We start from the raw sequence: 22,638 nt of genomic DNA on the forward strand, positions 1-22,638 counted from the left end.
AGAATTTGGAGGGAATGACTTTTATATAGCAGAGACCTGCATGCATTTTCTGCCCTTGAAGAACTGGAAAAATATATACGGATAAACAAACCACAGCCTGCTAGCCCTTTGAATTTTAAAAACATTCGCTCTAGATGTGCTCTCACATCCTCTGTGTTCATTTGCTTGCAAATATGTGGGAAATCATGGTTTCCAAGTTCAAGTAAACTCGGGAGAGAATTTTCAAAGCCTGCCTGCCTGTTCAAAAAAATAAGGGTTGGGTTCGCAGTTATGAATGCTTCTTCTGGATTAATTCAACCAGAGAATAGAAATGACATCACTTGATTTATCTGACCAGCCATTAGAAAACAATGTGCATATTAATGAATATGAATAATTACTTTAAATTAATATTCCATCTACAGAGTGGTAGGATCATTAAGATGTATCAAATAAACCTAACTAAGGAATAAATTCCAAAGAATTTTGTGATCCTCTGGCAGTTATATAAATGGGAGAAAAGACTGCACTAATTGTATAAATTATTCATTTTTAATTATTTGCTCAGCTGCAGTAAGCATGTAGAATATTTTCTCTCATGGAGGGAAGAATGATGACAAACAAGTGACTTTCGCTTATTCTTCTTACAATGGCGAAGTAAACAAACCTGGGGAACAAACTGGCAACTCTGGGAGCATTCGCAAGTGCACTGGGGAGACTGCTGTTTCTTCTCTCTGTCTTCTTTTTACCCTTCTACACGGCACTAGCGAGCCTTTCTAATAGACATGTTTTTTTGAAAACTTGACTGATGAAAATGTTGGTTGGAAGAAGAACTGCACATAATAGAGCCAGCTTTGAGCCACGGAAAGGTCAGATGATAAATGGCAAATACAGTCTCTACAGAAAGTGCATGCATGCATGGCTCCAAATGAAACTCATACTAGCCTCGTTAGTCATTTTGATCCCCTGCAAAAGGCAAGCAGAAACACCGTGTGCTCTGGGGATCCAGGGGCGTGCAGCAAAAAGAAATGAAGATTCTTCTGCTCCTCACTGTGCAACCTTCAGCTTTCCACACCCGCCAAGATGCAGCTTCTGAGCTCTGTGGCCTCTTTTCTGAGCTGGTGTTGAACTCCTGGGCAGCAGGAGGCAGTCCATCCTCCCGCTCTCCCTGCATCATGCAGTGCAGAGCTGCGAGCCGTCCTTGCCGCACACTGTTCTGTGCCCTCCTGCAGCTCTCCTGGGATGTTTCTCTCGGCGGTGGCTTTGGGATCTGCTTGGACGAAATTTTCAGACAAAAGAAACTTCTGTCACCAGTGTTGGTTTTTTACTTGCCTAGAGCTTGCCAGCCATAAGCTTGTTCGCCCAGCTCACTGACACACCTGAAAACAGATTATTATTTTTTTTTTTGTCTCTGAAAGGCAAACTTTCAGTTGGATTATCAAGCTGACTGTGAAAACTAGATCCTGAAACTTATGTCCTTGATGAAACTTGAGGACATGATTTCACTGCGTGGCACCTGCAAGAGAAGCCCAGGAGCTTTCAGACTGCTGGAAATCTTGGCAAGCCCCAGACCGACACACCGCCCACCCGCAATTTCTACTCCTTGCTCCAAAGCATGGGAACAGCAGGGCTCTTTGGAGAAAAATGCTCACTGGAGTTTTTTACAGGTGTAGCATGTTATAAAACTACGAGTCTATTGAATCCGCTGAATCAATTTGGCTAGAATTTTCCTCAAATAATTCAGATCCAGGTAGATAGCTGGCATGTCAAATTTCAGCACAAAGAGCACAATAGGCTTGCAGACAATCAAGAACAATTTTAGAGAGGGAAGCATCAGGCAGTATAAAGCAGAGATGCCATTGCCAGTCTATAATGGGTGAATACCATATGTCCCATTAACAGCCATTTATGATTTGTGTTACGGGAACCTCCTGCGGTGTGGAGCTCTTTCCTTGCCTTATCTTCTTCACGCCCAGTTCTCAGGACCGGCTGCACGCATCTTCAGGTGTTCAGCAGGGGCTGTTACTCAAGAAGCACTGCTCCTCCCTGCAAGAAGCCAGACCCAGCATTAGTTACACTGCCTGTGTAAGACTGATGCCTTCTGCAGCGGAACATATGAGGAGTGACTGCACGGTACCACTGACACAGAAGGATGCTGGAAGCTGCGACATCTCGTGCAGCTTACAAAAAAAGCCATCTGACAGCACGGAAGAGATTCAAGAATATTTCAGGAGGCAATTAGCATCTGTGAACCAAATGCCCGCACATGGAGAATTGTTAGGAACGGGGTTTTCAGTTGACTTTGCATCCTAGTGCTAGACCTAGGGATTTTTTTTTACATTTTCTGCATACTGCCAGGAGGGAGGGGACAGAAAAATAAGACAGCAAAGGTATCCCACATCCTTATTTGTCCCCACAAACCTGCACCGAAGGCCTCTCCTGAATTTATCTGTCCATACCTGGCTGTCCTGGGTGCAGCACCTCAATAAGTAGCGTTCATTACAGAGCATGTTGTGGCTTAGCCATGTTGGCTTGGCAGGACGTCAGCTGCAACCTCAGTTTTCAATATGTTGCAGAATCAAATGCAGGTGTTGAAGTCAAGAAGGTTTAAGCAGCTATGTGGGGGATACATGTAAATGACATGTCAGGAGCTGCCCCTACTCACTTGGTTGAATGTGAAATTCGCTGATGTAAAAGCTCGCAGAGGGCTTGTGACTCCGGCGGGGAAAGGATTTGTGCCTGATCCCTCTGCAGCGGTGACATTTACGTTCAGCGGGCTCTACCTGTGCACAACAGCAGGGATATCTGACAGCACAAAGGAAAAAGGCAAATGAAACCAAGCAGATAAAAGAGCACAACTTCAAGCATACACCAAGCGATTATGCCATGTCCTACTACTGACTTAAATGGAAATATTCTGCACCCACTTGTCTCAAAATATTTCCCTCAGACGGATGATGTGAGTTTATGTTTTGGTAAATACAGAACGACAGCCAGCTGATTTTTATAATTATTTGCTGGTACAGATGCCGTGTCCTAGAAGGCACGTTCTCTCTCCTCCTGCCTTACGTGCAGCTCTGTTAGGAGGAAGGCAGCAGGCTCAGCCTGCAAAGGCTCATTTGAGAGGGCTTGATGCCCTCTGCTGAGCTTGACTGCACAAACAGTGATCAGGAAAGAAAAAGATGTTGAGCCTCTTCAGGATCTTACATTTCCTGCCTTCACCAGCACCTTTTCCTTGTCCACTGAATCGCATATTTGTAAAGTTATTTTTCCCCTAGCCTGTATTCTTCCTACATTTGGGATTTGAGATGTCTTTCTGGTATAAAGGGGGTGTTTTCTGAAGTCCAGCTCTAAAATCCCAGAGCTCCTAGGAGAGCAGTTGTCTTTACTGGAAACATAACTTGCTCCTGGAAAAGCCAATTAAATATGGGTTGATTTGCAGATCCCACGGCATTTTTATAATCGCCGTAGGAAATGCGTGGCAAATGACTTCTGAGAAGTGCTGATTTTTGTGCTGTTCACCTGAATTTTGCTCTTTAGTGCACAAGCCTGGGGATTTGCTAATGTACTTGCCTCCGTGGCAGGAGTACAGTAGGAGGCATTGCCGAGTTAGTACCTGAAATAGCAGCAGATGATCTGCGGACACAAAAACGGAGCTAGACCTTGCCCCAGGGGCTTATGTTCTCGGTACTAACAGGTTCTACAGAAAGTTTCCCCTTCTGTTTTCTGCTGACACATGGCATTTCAGCAGCCAGGGTGTCTGTCTTCGGAGGCGCTCCCAAAACCTGGCTCCTCTCCCCACAGGACAGAGAGGCCTCTTCTCCAGCTGGTTTGGAAAACAAGAAGTCTGTGGCTTCAGCCGACAATAAAATCTGAGCACTCCCCTAGTTCTGAATGCATTTAATCTTTCCAGCACTGATGAAACAGGTATCACTATTTTCCCTTGTTAAGTGTCAGGAACCTGAAGTGCAGAGTGGCTGAAACCACACCGGTACGACAGGGTGCAGCTTTGGACCGGCAGGATGGAGAGCACCAAAAAAAACAGCACAAAACCCAGCACAGCCCAGTAAGCAGAGCTCTCTGCCCATAGAGGTGCAAGGGGAGTGAAGGGTGGATGTCTGATTTCCTACAGAGCTGCTTGCTGTGCTCCCATTCCTGAAGTGACTCTTTAACACCATGCTGTGCTCCTACAGATCCGAATTAGGATGCTGGACCTACATGCCATGGATTTCTGGAAAGATAAACTTAAATCCAGAGGAAATCTGCTTACTTTAGTCCCATAGTTTGCCATGGAGCTACTTTGACAGGAGCTCCCTCCACGGAGCTACTTGGACAACCAAAGTGTAAGTGAAATGCAGTCAGAGCGTAACGTCCAGCTCGCCTGGGCTTTGGTGAGAACGGGATCCAACCACAAACTTTTCTGTTAAAACAAAAACCGGCAACACTTCACGTTATCCTGTTGGGGAAAATCTCACTTTTTTGATGCATTCTGTATAACCTAAAATAGCTTCAGCATATGCTCACTTCTGACTTGTTAAGCATTTCCAGGCGGTCTTAGCAGTTTTACCTGGGGAATAAGAACTTTAGCTGCAGTTTCCCGGACAACCTGCTGTAATTGCTCCTAGATTATACAGTACCACAAAATCCCATCAAAGCCCACAAGCAGCTGTAATCACTGACCTTGTCCTTTTCTTCCGTGCCCATGTATGACAGCAAATATTTTGCCAGAACATGGTGGGATATGAGTGACAGTAGCAAATCCTGGTGTGCAGCTCCTCTTCTTGGGAGCTTTATAAAGTCAGTGTCAGGCACAATCGGTGTCTGCAAATTGGGTCATTTCAGTAGCTACCATAGCCTGTTTTTAAAGGCAGAACACAATGCAGCAGGCACCTGATTCACCTCCCCAAACAAAGCCACAGAACCTCATGAAGGCACGGGTACACTGGACAACATGTGCAACTCAAGGAGGAAACTTCAATGCCTCCAGCTCTTTCAAAATTTGCTATGTTTTAATCAGAATAGCTGATCACTAATAGCCCCCGTGTATAAAGGACCTCTTAAACACTTGTCACGCTGAGAGCTAGAAGAGGTGCTAGAAGAGGTCTCTCTGTGGAGTCCATTACGTGACTCAGGCTGTCTCTGCAGAAGCTAAGTATACTTACAGGCACACATGCCATTTGGTAGTACTGCCCTATGCTACAAGTTGTGTACCACGCATACTATTTATATCTTTTGTTATCAGAGCTTGAGCATCTGTACCACAGATATCTGTACAAAGTGACAGATGCCGATGTTGTGCAACAAATAGCCCATCCTTAACCATCGAGGGAAGTTCCTTCTGTTTAGCTGGTTTGCTGTGATTTCACTTGGAGAAAGATAAAGACGCTGGAATACAACTCCTCCCTGACAAAAACTTGGGTTTCTTCCCGGAGGCTCAGAAACAGCCAAGCCTTGAGACTCTCCCTGCTGCCTGTGCTGCCTGTGCGATGCGTGATGAGCACTCGTCTTCCTAACGAGCAGGTGACTCCTTCCCAGCCACAGTGCCTCATGTCGTAAGGCAACACGTCGTACACCGAGCCACTGTTGGCCCCTTACCACTGCGCAGAAGCCCGTGGGTACATAGCAGCTGAATATCCGCCCTCCCTTGCTGATACGTTTTCTTCTTCCTCTGCATTTTGCACAGCACAAAATAGAAGGGAGGCAGGCAGTCCCTTGTGAAGTTTTGCATCCATTTCTTTTCCTGGGTAAACTTCCTTTAAAATATAAGCACGAAGACAACAATAAGTAAAAGGCAAAGACAAATGGAACACACTGGAGGCAGCAATTTATCTCCCGCGCTACTGTAACAACACCACATTATTCACACCCAGTTTCACGGGAAAATTGCAAGCTATCTGTTTACTGAAGCGTGCCTGGGGATAAATCCTGCTCATCTCCAATAAATGAATGAGTGGCCCTCCTTTGAACGAGTAGTTTGACCAGGGGTAGAAATGCCATGCAGTGCGCCTTGCCCCTCATCCAGCCCCACTCGTGAAGCAAAGGATGAGAGACTGCAGGATAAGACCTTTCACACATAACTTGCAAGCTTTAAGGTAAGCACAGTTGTCTCATAACCACGGTGTAATTCAGAATTTCCTAATGGTGCTATGATGAAAAATAAAAACCAACATCCTGACTAATTGACTGAAGGGTAATCTGAGTCAGATCAAGGGTTGTTTCATTTTGGGGCCTAAAATCATCGAACCAACTGTAACAAATGTTCCTGCACTCACTGCCTAATGTACCTGTCAAGTCAAATCAGAGATATCATCAGGAGCATTTTAAACGTTTTGGAAAAATAAAACTTTCTTTAAACTATTCAGGTGCTTTGTGAGTGCATTTTCAGGTGACGAGCCTTGGATCAAAGCCTTGCATTCAGGCATTGCTGACTTGCACTTGAAAACTAATCAAAACCTGTATCTGAGCGCTGCTAGCAGTCTCTGTGTGTACTACAATTCATCTAACCACCATGAATAACTTAGAAATAATTAAGCTTTTGACCAAAATTATATGCTGCATGACTTCAGTCTACGGAAGACTAATTTGTTGACTCCATAGTGTTGCGTGCATTGTTATTATAGCTGTGCCTAATTCTTTCCTCCATTTTTTTTTATGATCAATAATGTATATATTGTGACAGATCATGCAGAGCTGCACTCCTTATTTAGCATCATACAAATCCCTGTTAAACCCTGTAATAGAGTAACTGCCAAAACCAGCACACAGGTGTTTAACAGCTGCAGCACAGATACTCTGCAGCTCAAGGAACTCTTATTTCAAGAACAGCCTTATACAAATGTTTAATGGAATTTAAGCACATGCAAATAATTGTATTTTACTGTGGGAAATTGTATCCTATCCTGTGGAGATGGACTTAATCACGTGCCTGGAGGGTTGAGTGAACTAGAGCTGGTGTCAGGAAGACACTGATCATGCTGATTACGAAATTATCTAAGCACAAACATAAATTTATAAGAAGGGCCCTGACTATAGTGCACCTTGGTGTGCTCTGGATGTCTGGGGTGACTTGCCAGTGCTGGCCATGGCTCTGGGGCATTGCTTTCATCTCGTAGTGGGGTTAGGTTTCAAGCAGTTTTTTTTCCAGCTTCTCAGCAGCTCGGCTATGCTTGGGGCAGCTGGATGGCTGTCACACAGCTGGCTGAAAGCTGCTTTGCTTTATGCAAGGAAAGCAAGTGCCATCTCCTACAGCAGCTGTGTTTCAAGCACAACAAACTGCATCTCGATCACTTGCTTTCAGGCTGCCTCTGCTCTTCTATCACCTGCACAAGGACATCTGCACTACATACATGCTCCATCGCTTCAGGATCTGCTGGGTTTGCTTTGTTGGGTAGAGTCAGAGCATGGTAGAAACAAGCAGCCTTGAGTGAACCTTCTCTCATTAAAACAAAGCCGATTCAAGTGTCTCACTGTGAGGTTGCTGGAATGTTTCCTCAGCAGAGTTTTCCAAAAGCTGACTATGGGAGTCTGTGCCCATGTCCTGTACATGGCTGTTACTTTAACAATTTTGTTATAGATTAAAAAAGTAGGAAATGGAGTCTTTCATTAGCAGCTGGTAGGAACAACACTGGCTTTTCTTTGACACATTCATTTAGCCATGTTATACATGGTGAATGTGGGAATAAGGAAGCTGATGTGGGAGATTTGCTCCTCAAAAACATCATTTTTTTTAATTCCTGTACTTTCACTAATAGCATTTCAGTATTTTATTTTATTTTTTTTGAGTTGCTTTCCATGCTTTCCGTAATTAGTATGGCATTTCCATGGAAAGGATATGATTCCTATAAACAAAAGAGAGAAATATTTTTGATTAACCTCCTCATGCATTTTATCCCACTATGTATCTCTTCCCTGTCTTCCCTTGCTAAATTCACATTTTCAAGATGATAAATCCTAGCTCTTCCTCAGAAATGTATCAACATTACTGCAGTCAGCTGGTCAGGAAACATCACCACTGACCAACCATACATGGCCCATGTGAAAAGGCTTCTACAAGGCACTTCAAGTCTCATGGAGGATGAATACTGTAAAAATGACAAATAAAGTTCTTCATGATTAAACCCTCTGACTTCCTACGCTATTTCCATCTGTAGCAGGGCACTGTGCATTAAGCTAGTGAGAGATGAAAAACAGATTAGCTGTTGTTGAGGGAACTGCATTGCATGTGGGCATATTTTTCCTGTTGATACAATTATTTCAAGCTGTGAAGCTTGAGGTCCAGTCCATAAGCTTGCTGTGCTGGGTCTGGCTGGGATGGAGTTAACTTTCCCTGCAGCAGCCCATACAGTGCCGTGCTCTGCACGTTTAGTTAGAACAGCACTGGTATCACACCAGTGTTGTGTCTATAGCTGAGCAGTGCTGGCACCGCATCAAGACTCCCTCCAAACCCCCCCAGAGCCAGCAGGCCGGGGGTGGGCAAGACGTGGGGAGGGGACATCACCAGGGCAGCTGACCTAAACCAACCAAAGGGATATTCCATGCCATGTGGTGTCTCACTCAGCAATAAAAGGTGGAAAAAGGAAGAAGAAGGGAGGGGTGGACTCTCGTTGTGAAAACATCTGTCTTCCCGAACAACTGCTACCTGCGTTGAGGCCCTGCTGCAGGGACGTGGACAAGCATCGCTCGTGGATGGGAAGCACAGAGTAATTTCTTTCCTCTCTCTGTGTGCTTCCACACGGCCTCCGCTTTTTTTTTTTTCCTCTTCCTTTTCCCTTTAGTTAAATTATTTAATTTTCCCTTAATAATAGTTTTCCCTTAATAATTATTTTCCCTGTAATTAAATTGTTCTTATCTCAACCCGTAAGTTGCTTTTTTTCTTTCTTATTCCTCTCCTCTTCTGAGGAGGGGGAGTGAGAGAGCGGTTGTGGTGGAGTTCAGCTGCCTAACAAGGTAAAACCCCCACAGTCCTTTTGGCGCCCAGCGTGGGGCACAAAGGGTTGAGATAACAATAGAATTGATTAAAACATTTACAGCTAACACACTTACTGGCTAGTCACCATGTTCAATTTGCTGTTAATATTGTCCTGTCTGATCCTGTTTTATGTAATCTGTGCCATGCTCTCCCTTCTCCGCTATATTCGATTAGAGAATGTGCTAAAATCTGTGCTCGTATTTTTTAGTTCGCTGTGCTGTCAAGCACTGGCCTTGAGTCTAATCTCGTATTCAGTCCCTGCATTGTTATCAATTGGGTCTCTTGGAAATTATCTTTTAGAGAAAGTTCAGAATTACACTGCCTTCCTTTCCTCCTCTGGATGTCAGTTTATGAATAATATCAGGAAAGGTACCTCCTCCTTCTTTCCCTGTGGGCTAATTACAGCAGCTTTTGAGTACTTTGAGTACCCATGCGTAACCAGCATACTCCTATTGCTAAGTCTGTACAATGTGCTTCTTCTTCTCTCTAAGGTTAAACAATTAGTTAAGAATACCACCCAGGAACCCGCCCCAAGACAGTGTGGTGGCAGGTGGCAAGGTGTGTGGGAGGATATGGGCAGGTACCTGCCACGGTTGTCTCCCCCGATGGCTTTGAACTTCACCCCTGAACAAATGCGAGATCCTAAGAAACTGGTAGAATGTTTGAAAGCCGTATGCCCTGATCCTGGCAATGCCGGAGAACGACAGCTTGCTGCACTCTGGTGGGGCCTGGCCTATGCCTATCAAACGGTACTTAACACTGCCCAGCACCCTCAGGGGGAGGAGGAGGACTCTGAATCTGATGACGAGACAGCATACACCGTGTCTGATCCAGAGGACCAACCGTCTACAGTATCAGACACCCCCCCAGCCAAGACAAAACAATGGAAAGGGAAGTCAGCTCGGACAGAAATCATATATGAATCAGAAACCACCCGATCCCTATCCCTGAGTGAGTTGCGACACATACGAAAGGATTTCAGTCATCACCCAGGTGAGCACATCCTCACCTGGCTGCTTCGATGCTGGGACACTGGGGCCAATATGCAGAAACTACAAGGCAAGGAAGCTAAACAGCAGGGATCCCTCTCTAGAGAAAGGCTCATTGACAGAGTAATTGGGAGAGAGGCTCGGGTTCTCAGCCTCTGGAGGCGACTCCTGGCAGCTGTGAAAGAAAGGTATCCCCACAAGGAAGATACTGTATATCAACTAGGCAAGTGGACCACCATGGAGAAAGGTCTACAGCAACTGAGGGAATTAGCTGTGCTGGAGATGGTTTGTAGCGATTTAGACAACGCCCAGACACCTAAAGATCCTGACGAAGTCCAGTGCACGCCGTCCATGTGGTGTACGTTTGTGTGGGGTGCACCATCATCACATGCCAGCACGCTGGCTGCAATGAGTTGGAAAGATGTGATGGGATCAACAGTGTATGTTGTGTCCAGACAGCTTCAGCAATATGAAGAAAAACTCTTTGCCCCACTACGGGCCTGCACCGCGGCTGTAGAGAAACTGTCCCAAAATGTCCACCACCTTAAAGAACATACATCTTCCTCCTCAGCCAGAGGGAGAAATATTTCAGCCATGCAGAATCAGTATTTTCCTGTTCGAGGGAGAGAGTACCCGAGACACACACCACGTGGCACCTTGTGGTTTTATCTGCATGAGCATGGGGAAGATATGAGGAAGTGGGGTGGCAAACCTACCTCGACCCTGGCAGCTCAAGTACGTGAACTGCAAGGAAACACGGCAGCAAAAAGGGGGTCTCCTAGGAAAACTGCTGCTCTGGTTTCTGTTGGGCAGTCCCCCAGAGGGAGTAGAAGGGCTGATGTTACTCTTGACCCTTATGGAGGGACCTTCACTTTGCGTTGGCAAGAATTAAGTGACAGATACTTCGACTAGTACCAGAGGGGCCCTGCCTCTGGCCAGGCAGAGGAAAGGGACAACTGGATTTATTGGACTGCGTGGATCCGATGGCCTGGCACATCGGAACCACAGGAATATAACGCTCTATTGGACACCGACAAACAGTGTACCCTAATGCCATCAGGCTACCAAGGGGCAGAACCCATCTGTATATCTGGAGTGACAGGGAGATCCCAACAGCTAATTGTATTGGAGGCCGAAGTGAGCCCAACTGGGGAGTGGCAAAAGCACAGTACATCCTTGGCATAGACTGCCTCAGGAGAGGGTACTTCAAGGACCCAAAAGGGTACCCCTTGACTTTTGGCATAGCTGCCTTGAGCACAGAGAAGATTAAGCAGCTGTCTACTCTTCCTGGCCTCTCAGAAGACCCCTCTGATGTAGGATTGCTGAAGGTTGAAGAACAGCAGGTGCCAATTGCTACCACAACTGTGCACTGGCAGCAATGTCTTACCAACTGAGACACCCTGATTCCCATCCATGAGTTGGTTCATCAGCTGAACAGCCAAGGAGTGATCAGCAAGACTTACTCACACTTAAATAGTCCTATACAGCCAGTGCAAAAGTCTGACGGAGAGTGGAGGCCAGCAGTGGGCTGTCGTGGCCTGAATGAAGTCATGCTACCACTGAGTGCTGCAGTGCCAAACATGCCAGAACTTCAATACGAACTAGAGTCAAAGGCAGCCAAATGGTATGTCACAACTGATATTGCTAATGCATTTTTCTCCATCCCTCTGGCAGCAGCGTGCAGGCTGCAGTTTGTTTTCACTTGGAGAGGCGTCCAGTCCACCTTTAATCGGCTGCCCCAGGGGTGGAAACACAGCCCCACCATTTGCCATGGACTGATCCAGCCTGCGCTGGAACACGGGGGAGCTCCTGAGCACCTGCAGTACATTGATGACATCATTGTGTGGGGTGACACTGCAGAAGTTTTTGAGAAAGGGAAGAAAATAATCCAAATTCTCCTGAAAGCTGGTTTTGCCGTTAAACAGAGTGAGGTCAAGGGACCTGCACAGGAAATCCAGTTCTTGGGGGTAAAATGGCAGGATGGAAGCCACCACAGTCCAATGGATGTGATCAACAAAACAACTGCTGTGTCTCCACCAACTAGCAAGAAGGAAACACAAGCTTTCCTAGGCCTTGTGGGATTCTGGAGAATGCATGTTCCAGGCTATAGTCAGCTTGTGAGTCCTCTATGTCAAGTGACTCGAAAGAAGAACTATTTCATGTGGGGCCCCAAGCAACAACAGGCCTTTGAATAAACCAAATAAGAAACAGCTCGTGCAGTAGCCCTTGGGCCTGTCCGTACTGGACCAGCTGTGCAAAACATACTTTACTCTGCAACTGGGCAGAAAACCCCAGGAGAAACTCGAGGTCGACCTCTGGGGTTCCAGAGCCGGGGCTATCAAGGATCAGAAGCCAATTACACCCCAGCTGAAAAGGAGATACTAACAGCATATGAGGGGGTTTGAGCCTTTTCAGAAGTTGTTGGTACAGAAGCACGGCTCCTCTTGGCACCACAGCTACCTGTGTCACACTGTTTGTTCAAAGGGAAAATCCCCACTACACACCATGCAGCCAACGCTACGTGGAGTAAGTGGGTGGCGAAAAGGGAAACCCAGCCACCCAGGAATCCTGGAAGAGATCGTGGACTGGCCAGAAGGCAGAGATTTCAGAGTATTGACAAAAGAGGTAACTCATGCGGAAAAGGCACCACCATACAATGAGTTGCCAGAAAACAGAAAGCAGTATGTCTTGTTCACTGACGGATCCTGCTGTGTGGTAGGGAGCCATCGGAAATGGAAAGCTGCTGTGTGGAGTCCCACACAACGAGCTGTGGAGGCCACGGAAGGGGAAGTTGAGTCAAGTCAGTATGCAGAAGTGAAAGCCATCCAACTGGCCCTTGTAATTGCCGAAAGAGAAAAATGGTTACACTGACTCATGGATGGCGGCAAATGCTCTGTGCGGGTGGCTACAGCAATGGAAACAGAGCAACTGACAGCGCAGAGGTAAACCTATCTGGGCTGCTGCCCTGTGGCAAGATACTGCTGCCTGGGTAGAAAACCTGGCTGTAAAGGTACATCATGTAAGTGCTCACGTGCCCTAGGGTCACGCCACTGAAGAACATCAGAATAATGAAGAGGTGGAAGAGGTGGACCAAGCTTCAAAAACTGAAGTGGCTCAGGTAGACCTGGACTGGGGATGTAAGGGTGAGCTTCACACACCGTCTTGGGCCTGGAACGGCAAGTGCTGTGGCATCATGGTACACCAGAAAGAATTGAGTCCGACAAGGGGAGGCACTTCCAAAATGACCTTGTCACCTCCTGGGCCAAGAGGTATGGCATTGAGTGGGTGTATCACATCCCTTATCACCCACAGGCCTCTGGGAAGGTTGAGAGGTACAACGGACTGTTAAAGACCATGTTAGGGGCATTGGATGCTGGGACATGGAAACAGTGGGACATAAATCTACCAGAGGTAACTTGGCTAGTTAACACCAGAGGGTCTGACAGCCGTGCTGGTCCTGCTGAAACAAAACCCCTACACACTGTGAGAGGAGCCAAAGTCCCTTTGTGCATGTAGGGAAGTAGTTGGGGAAGGCAGTGTGGGTTGCTTCTGCCTTGGGAAAAGGCAAACCCACCGGTGGGATTGTCTTCTCTCAAGGAGCGGGGTACACCTGGTGGGTCATGCAAAAGGATGGGGATATCAGGTACATGCCTCAAGGAGATTTAACCTCGGGAGAAAACTAACCTGTAATCTAAGTTATGTGTTGTAGGAAGACACTGCAGGATCAATGAAAAGTCAACTTCAGAAGGAACCTGGCAAGTGTAGCAATGACTTGAGCTAAGCTGGTGCTGGCGTCCAGAAATCCAACTCCACCTGCCCTGAGTGACCACTTTGGCAGATGAAGACTAGATCATCAACAGTTCTTATGAACATTTTGGGGAGAGGGCTATGGAATGAGAAGAAGTACCTATCTATAAATCTGTTAAAAGACAGGGAACAATGGTGATGAGAATACTTACATATTAAATTATGTGGGGTTGGAGTGTGACACAAATGTTATGGAATGAGGGGTAGAGGTTGTGCTGGGTATGGCTGGGATGGAGTTGGGTGGGTCTGGCTGGGATGGAAAAAGAAAGAAGAAGGGAGGGGTGGGCTCTCGTTGTGAAAATATCTGCCTTCCTGAACAACTGCTACATGCGTTGAGGCTTTGCTTCAAGGATGTGGTCAAGCATCGCTCATGGATGGGAAGTACAGCATAATTTCTTTCCTCTCTCCGTGTGCTTCTGCACGGCCTTTTTTTTTCCCTCTTTCTTTTCCCTTTAGTTAAATTATGTAATTTTCTCTTAATAATAATTTTCCCTTAATAATTATTTTCCCTGTAATTAAATTTTCCTTATCTCAACCTGTGATTTTTTTTCTGTCTTCTTCCTCTCCTCTTCTGACGAGGAGGAGTGAGAGAGGTTGTTGTGAAATTCAGCTGCCTAACAAGGTAAAACCACCACGCTTGCATACCACATTAAGCTGTTCCAGTAAGTCTGGCCTCACAGCTGACCCAGCTGACTTTTGTTCTTTTCTGAAGAAGTGAGTTTAGAAAAGGGAGGAGGAATGCAAAACGACATGCACTGCTCTTGTTCCCAGTCTAAGCTGTGAGCTAGAGCTGCCTGCAGGATGGTAGGTCCATTTAACAGAGACTTTCACATTTAGGAAAGCTGGTTTTTCTCTGCATTAGAACCAAATCAGGGTTCTTCAATATGCAAGCATAACCAAAAAGAGAGGAGAAACAGAGATGTCTTGGGCACAAAAAATGAAGACGGGGCAACCTCAAACCCTTTGTCTTCACTAAAAATCTTAGGGAATTGTTCTCCAGCTGCATCAGCCAAAATAGACACGTGGTCAAACTGTCAGTATCACAATAGTATTCACCTTCTCAAGAAAACACTCTAAAGCAACAGTTAGTAACTATTTCAAAGGAAATTTTGGTAGAAAGATGTGTAAAAGGAAGAGGGTCCTCACTCTTCTTCCTGCTTTCTTTCTTTCTTAATTAAAAAAAAAAAAGTCGTAGCAATTAAAGTAATAGCAAAGCTGATAGTTTAATGCTTTGCGGATCAACTCTGCTAAGCTAGAGTGACAATTCTTTGCCCTTGGTCCTCTCTCTTTGCAGACAGAAGGAGAGAAGTCAGATACCAGTCAGGGTACCTATTTAACAGCACTCACATTCATAATATGCTTTCTTACCTGCTGGATGGTCGAGCATCATCACAGAGAGCAGTACACCTCCATTTACACTGTAATCTGAGAGTTAGGGTATTTTGGGTAGGCACTTGCTTAGGTGCTTGTTACCTTTAACCCTGTGAGTCCTTCCCTTAGTTGACACTGCAGCCACCAGGACTTCAACCAATATAAGGAAGAGCATTAGCTGTACAAGCCGTAATGAAATCAATGGAAAAATGGAAAATGCCTTCACTTTGTGGTGTTGTGTGATTTTTTTTTTTTCCATAGAGTTATGTTTATGGACAGCCTATGTTTTTTGACTTGAAGTGGGCATCTCTGCATGCTTTCCCATGACAGATATTTTAAGCGTCTTAATCCAGCTATCTACACTGTTTATGACAAAGCAGACATACAAATCCCTTAGAAAGCAGCCCTCATATCCAGCTGGTCCATCACTACACTGCCCTCTGCACCCTATTGAGCAGCATTGGCTCTCTCGTCACGCTGAGGCAGTGATGAGGATGGTCTGTCCCTCAGTCTATCATCTCTAAACCAGAGGGAACTCCATTTGGCTGGCTCACAGAGGTGTTGTCAGGCTGGCTAGCTGTGTTTATAGGGCTTACAATCATACGATGTGCTTGTTTGGGAGTGCTGGAGACCAGAGGAGTGAGTGAGGAGGACACAGGAACAGCCAGACTGAGGGTGAATCCCAGTTCTGTCCTCCCACATTAGACTTACAAATGACAGAAGGGTGCTAAGAGCTACAATGAACATAAACCATATCCATTTTAGGAAGTCTACCATGCTTTTTCCATGTTTTGATTGGGAAAAAAAGAAGTAGTAAGAAAAAGAAGCTGTAAAGTAACATAAAGTTGTCATATTAATTACCTTCAGTGGGAAAGTACTGACATTTATAAAGATCTGAAATGCTGAAATGTAATGAAGTGGTGGGATACAACTAATTAAACTAAAATCTTTGAGCTGGCCAAAAGTCTTCTTATTTCTCCAGCAGCTGAAAGTTAAAGATCTAGCCCTTCCCTATTTCCTTATGTTAATTAATTGGCATCAGAACTGATTTGAGGCAAACAAATCACTCTCTTCATCCCCATATGGCTGTAAAACTCCTACCCATTCATTTCGGCACTGTTGTATAACCACTTAATTACTTCCTTATTAACAGCATCCATTTCTAAGACCACTCAGCAAGTTTGTGGGCAACACCAAGCTGTGTGGTGCGGATGACACGATGGAGGGAAGAGATGTCATCTAGAGGTACCTGGGCAGGCTTGAGAGGTGGGCCTGTGCAAACCTCATGAGGTTCAACAAGGCCGAGTGCAAGGTCCTGCACCTGGGTCAGGGCAATTCCAGGGACTAATAGAGGCTGGATGGAGAATGGATTGAGAGCAACCCTGAGAAGAAGGGCCTGGGGTTGTTGGTTGATGAGAAGCTCAACATGAGCCGGCAGCGTGCACTTGCAGCCCTGAAAGCCAGCCGTATCCTGGGCTGCATCAAAAGAAGCAGAGCGCAAGAAAGGTGTGGACCTGTTGGAGTGAGTCCAGAGGAGGGTATGAGGCTATGAGGATGCTCAGAGGGCTGGAACTTGTCTCCTATGAAGACAGGCTGAGGGAGTTGGGGTTGTTCAGCCTGGAGAAGGCTCCAGGAAGACCTTACAACTACCTTACAGTACCTTAAGGTGGCCCACAGGACAGCTGGGGCGGGACTCTTTGTCACAGAGTGTAGGGATAAAACAAGGAGTAATGGCTTTAAACTGAAAAATTGTAGATTTAGACTAAATATAAGGAAGAAATTCTTCACTCTGAGGGTGCTAAGGCACTGGGTTGCCCAGGGAAGCTGTGGATGCCCCATCCCTGGAGGTATCCAAGGCCAGGCTGGATGGGGCTTTCGGCGACCCGGTCTGGTGGGAGGTGTCCGAGGCGGAGGGCCGCCCTCCCTCCGTGCGTTCTCCTACCGCTCCCCGGCTCCCCAGCCGGCACCGGCGGCTCCCGGGGAGGCCGGGCAGGAAGAGGAGTGGCCGCCGAGCCCCACCTGCGCCCCGCCGCCTCCAGGTGCCGAGACGGAAGCGGCGGTGGCGGTGAGGGAGCCGGCGCCCGCCTCGGCGCGGGGCCCTGCGGGAGATGGCGGGGGGCCGGGCGCTGGCCGCGCTCCTCGCCGCCCTCCTCGCCGCCTCGGCGCAGCTCCCCCGGCGGGAAGGTAGGGCCGGCATGGCATGGCAGGGGGCTCCGGGACGGAAGGGAAGGGACGGGACGGGGGCTGCCCGGGGAAGGGGAGCCGCCCTGCCGGGATGGGAGGTGGGGAGGCGGGGAGGCTGCGCCGGGACCGGGCACCGCGGCTCGCAAGCCCTTGGTGGAAAGTCGCTCCCTCTCTTTTATGTAAATACTAATTGGATAGATCCTGTGGGCTTTGCATCCCCGATTAGCGGAGTATGGGTTACTCGGATAGCTTCCCGAAGCACTTTTCTGTGGATGCGGGGAGTTGCGTTACCTGTAAGGAGCTTGTGCAGGGTGAGCAGTGCCGGTAAGTTTCCAGGCAAAGAGAACAGCATTTATTGGGGCAACATGGGAAGCCTGGCCGGGGCACTTGGGGCGACAGGAGCACAGCTCGCCCCAGCCACACTCTGCTCGGGCTTCCTGGAAGCGCCGCGCAATCCCGCTGCCAATGGGCACATCCCGCCTGCAGCCCCACAAGAGTTCCCGTTGGGAACGCAAAGACGGCTCCTGGGGTTTTCCTCCGTTTCAAAAAGCCGCTCGGTTGCCAAAAATGCAGGAAGTATACTCAGGAGGTTCATGCTCATCCTCAAATCCAGTCAGTCTGTCTTATAGCCACGGGTCCTGTTCAGGACCCTGGAAGTATGACTCCTCCGTACAAAATAAACACCAAGTTACGTGCTGTGACTATGAACAACCCCAGGAGCCTGATGCAAGTCATACCTCTAACGCTTCTGTTACTTTTAACTGCACTCGCTATGCTGATGTGTGGCTCGCAGCCATTGTTATCATAAGCAGTGCAGTCTTCGTGTTGAAACTGTGAAATTGGACTGCTCTGGGGGTTAAGTTCCAAGCTACGTAGTCTAAAACTTTAAAGTAAAGTATTTCATGCCTTTCTTCAAAGTCAAATTAATGACAGCTATCCTGTCTTCAAAGGATAAAGGAAGAGCATTATATCATGGTTGGTTGTGCGTTGTTTTCAAACAGAAGAAACTTTAAAAGCCCTGAGGTGGATCTGTGCTAGAAGGAGAGGAGCCAGACTTTCTAAAGATCTTTTATCGCTGAAGTAGCAAATGAAAAAATCCTCAACACTATCTTTTCTCATATATAGGCCTAGTCCTCCAGTAGGAAACGCAGCAGCCAATTAATCATATTCTTCATCTGAACCACCCTTACGCTGTCCATTCATATGTAATTCCTTGTTCTCTGGTCAAACTGTCTTATCAAAAGTTTTGTTCCTTTTTTCCCCATAAATCTTCCTGATGCCTCACACTAAACTTCCTGGGCTTGCTTTTGAGGTGTGCTACAGCTCTGTTTAAGCCTTTGTCTTTGATTTTATTGCTTGTTGTCATCATCTGCTCCAGCTTCTTCCCCTCCATCACGTTTAAAACATCCAAACTTGAATTCTGCATCCATGTGCGCTCTTCCTGTTTTAAAAAATCAAGTTTATACTTGCTTTATGCACGAACACAAGCTCATGTTGGAGGCAGCACAGAGCTGAGCCCATGCTGTTAGTTTTTGGTTGGGTGTTGCACGAGCAGGAGACTGGCTGGGTGGTGATGGTGGGAGCAGTGCATTTCCTGGAAAGCCAATCAAGTCTGCTTTGTGTGTGATGGGCGATAGCTCTGGTCAGTAACTGGTGAACCAAAGCTAGTAGAAGTGAAGATAAGACTGCTGGAAGAGCTGATGGTTTGCTGCCTGAGTCTTGGCAGCACGGTGGGTTGGAGGGTGGCGTGGTCTGAGCGGGGCAGGAGGGGAACCGCGCCTTGCCAGGTTTGGTGAGCAGATCTTGCATACCTGGCGTGTTCTTCATACTGGGAGTTACTCCTGTCATTGCGCAACCAAAACTGTAGCTGAAATGTTTCCCTTAGCAAAGGTTCATCCTGAAAATCTAAGATACTTCAAGTTATATTTCCCCCCGCATCCCTATGTATTGTGTAATTTTTAAGGAGTTCCCTTTGTCCTGGTGCTGACAGTGGCGCTGGCTCTGCCGCTGTGTGCAGGCATGGGCTGTGTGTGCACAACCACACGCCAGGTGACAGTGAGGTACGTGCGTCTTCTCTGGGACTGCTTGTGCTCTGATGGGACAGCTACGAGTCTTGGTGCACGCGTCTTTACAGCTGTTTCTTGTCATCCTTGGAGAAATCCCTTCTTCTCTCCTCCCTCCGACGCTTCCCAGCCCACGTGGTGCTGTTGTTACTTCCTGTAGGAACACGCACGTCAAACATGACTAGTCATGTTGTTTTCAGATTGGTTTGTGGTTTTTCTTCAGATGCAACCTTATGCATAAAGTAAATTGTTAAATAAAATGTTGGTTAACTTCTAGGTGGAAAACTAGAGGAAAGTATTTGGTGCAATCGCTGTGTGTAGATGTGGGAGTGCGAATGAAGTATTACATATCTGACCTTTTAAAATGTGTTTTCTAACTAAAATACGTCTCTGAAGCACTAGTAATGAAGTTAATCATACTTTTATGAAGTCTATAAAACAGATATTTCAGATTTAAAGTATCCTTAAGTGATATGTGTTTCTGGATTTGTATTTAAAGTGTCCTTGCTATATTAAGTGAATTCATGGATAAAAATGCATTATTTCTTGCTCTGCCCTCCAGGTACCTTTTTCTTCCCAAATGACTAATTCAAGTCATGCATGAATCTAAATAAAAGCTGCTGCTTTTAGAGAAGCAAGCTGTTATCAAACATATTTATGGTGTTCTGATTTAGCACTGACAGAATATAAACAACCAGCCCCTTTGTGCTCCTTTGAAAGGCCGTACGAGCTGGGTTATTTCCATTCTGAATTGCTGTGTTGCTTGTTTAATCGAGACCTCTCCTTTTAAGACCACAACTGATGCACATATGTATGCAGTTGTACTGTTTTTTTGCTTGTCTCGTACCATTATCAGTCCAAAGTGCTTAGTTTTTACTCTCTAGAGAATATGCCTGTGGCTATATCCAGTTCTGGTGGTACTAGCTTAATGTTTTCACCAGGAAATACATAGACGATATTTTTGCATTCCCAGATTTTTGGGGGATGGAGATGTTTGTTTTTAACAGGTGAGTTATGTTTCCTGCGTTTTGTTTTTTTTTTTTTTAGTCTTTTGTTTCTCTTTTTTCAACTGTGAAAGGACATGAATGGGATGTCAGGTGGTGGGGCCACGATGGTGTTTGGGTTTTAATACTCTGAATTGAACTCATTGTCCAGAGCAGCACAACCAGCCATCAGTTTGAGGGTCCTCAGTTAGGTTGTGGTCTCTTCAGTCACGTATGAATTAATTTTCTCCACCAGCTCCACTCCTGCTCACGGATTTACTTGCATACAAAACTGGAAACACCAAAATTTCTTGCAAGCTGTCACCATTTGGCACAGAAATGGCCCAGGAGACAAGAACAGGGTGCAGAGTCTCCTTGTGCGTGGGGCTGCTGCTTCTAGCCCTGGCACCAGCCCTGCGGCTGCACTGGGGAAGCCGATCCAGCCAAAAAGTATGAGGGAGAACCAGACTGAAAAGGTTTGTTTTTCTGTTCAGTCAGATGTTGATGCAGACCTTAGCACCTAGCTTAACTGGTATTTATACATACGCATATGTATTTTAGAGGAGTTTTGGAATTCACATCTAATAAACGTGAGGAAAAGGCTGAACAACTTTGCACTTAGTTTATTATAGAAATATTTCATATCAGAAATAGTGCAAGGAGCTGTTCTTTGCTGAGAACAAAGGCAAGATGCTTTGGGCTTTACTTGTGTTGACTGCTGCAGCCGTGAAGCAAAAGTTAAACTCTGGAAGGAGGGCACCAGGAGGATCTTTGGCAACAGTGAATTTTGGTACCTGTGACAGGAATGGCATGGTTGCAAATTAGCGTAAGTGATAGATGAAAAACTTTTTTCCTTCTTTTTCATCAGTTTCTCCTTGTTGATTTGATTTTTTTTATTTTTCTTTAGCAGTTTTGTTCTTCATTCTTGGACCTTGTTTTCTTATTTCTGTGCTCTGTTATTTGAAGCGTCCAGCCTTGAAATGATTCTAAATAATTTTTATGGGGCTTTACGTGTCTCTGTGACACCTGAGAAGCGAAACGTGTGTGTTCCTGCAGATCCCTGCCAGGCTAGGTGCTGTATTGCCTCATTAGGAGGGTTTCTGTATAGTCTGTACACTGCATTTCCCCCGTGCGTTGGCAGACAGATGGCATCTCTGCTGGATCCGCAGTTAGTTAATGACTTAATTATAACTGTGTCTACTCGGAAGAGCAAGTACAAGGAGAACGACTGGGAGAGGAGGGGAAAGAAACAAACAAACCTTGGTTCTTGGAATTGCTTGAGGCAAAATACGGCCTTCTCCAGGTCCTGGGGAGTGACAGAGGCCTGCATTTGGGTGAGAAGTTGTATCCCTGTGTGTTCAGACTGTGCATCTTGTAGCCGGACAGTGAGCTGAGAGCTCCTTGGATGGCTCAGCCTCTGTGTCCTTTTTCCTAAGCTTCCATTAAAATCTTTGTACAATTACACATTCTCAACTGATTTCTATAATTTATAAGCCTGTGCCCAGCTGAGGGTAGGGTTTTTTGGCCTCAGCAAGGCTGCTCTGGTATTACGGTGAGCAAACCTTAGCTCTGGAGGGGAGAATGCACCTGCTGCAGCACAGGATGATTTACCAGCCCCGGCTGGAGCCAAACCACCACTGATTCCTGAGGAGCACCTGGTGACTTTCGGCAGCCTTTCAGTAGGACTTGGATGCCCAACGGAGCCTAGGCACCACCCCTCTGCTTGAAAACTTCTCTGGCACGTTGGAGGTGTGAGTGAGCAAGTTGCTGTTGTTCGGCACCAACTCGTGCCACTAGGGCGCAAAGGAAAGGAGGTACGTTGTGCTGCCCTTAGCCAGCTGCTGGCTCTATCAGGGCAAAATCTTCTGTTTCTTTATTAGCTGATGGCAGAGGTGAGGGCTGGCTGAACCTGGCCAGTGTGGATAGTATTGATGGCAGGCAGCTGAAGAAATGTGCCATAACTTCTGGTGGATGTGCATCTTGTGTATGGTAGTACGGTCCTGTCTGCTTCTGAGTGCCCAGCCTGCAAGTGCTATGGGATGACAGATTCTCTTGATCTATCTCCTGATGGAGGAAAAAAGTCTTGCTCGTGTCTGTTCCCTTGGACACCTTCAAATGGCCGTCTCCCCTGCACCCTCAAGGACGCCGTGGATCAGCCTGCTGGAAGCTGTGCTTTTTGATTTCTCAAGGGACAAAGAGAGCGTGGCCACTCGCTGTCAGAGCAAGGGCTTGTTTCAAGGGGTACGATTGTGCCAGTGTTTCGGAGGTGGCCCCGGCTGTTCTGGGTCCACGGG

The 22,638-nt window shown here is 46.5% G+C and overlaps 2 protein-coding genes across 2 annotated transcripts in view; both read left to right on the top strand.

Moving 5' to 3' along the window:
* Positions 1–22,638, top strand: part of KIAA1143 (KIAA1143 ortholog) — a 273,363-nt gene that overhangs the window by 68,397 nt on the left and 182,328 nt on the right. The window lies entirely within an intron of this gene.
* The window catches only part of CDCP1 (CUB domain containing protein 1), a 32,008-nt gene continuing 26,448 nt past the window's right edge, over positions 17,079–22,638 (top strand). Inside the window, exon 1 of the mRNA XM_035549868.2 lies at positions 17,079–17,298. Within this exon, the coding sequence (XP_035405761.1) occupies positions 17,223–17,298 (76 nt within the window). The 5' untranslated portion in view covers positions 17,079–17,222. The remainder of the gene's footprint in view (positions 17,299–22,638) is intronic.

This window comes from Cygnus atratus, chromosome 2, assembly GCF_013377495.2.
Source record: "Cygnus atratus isolate AKBS03 ecotype Queensland, Australia chromosome 2, CAtr_DNAZoo_HiC_assembly, whole genome shotgun sequence".
Taxonomy (NCBI): Eukaryota; Metazoa; Chordata; class Aves; order Anseriformes; family Anatidae; genus Cygnus; species Cygnus atratus.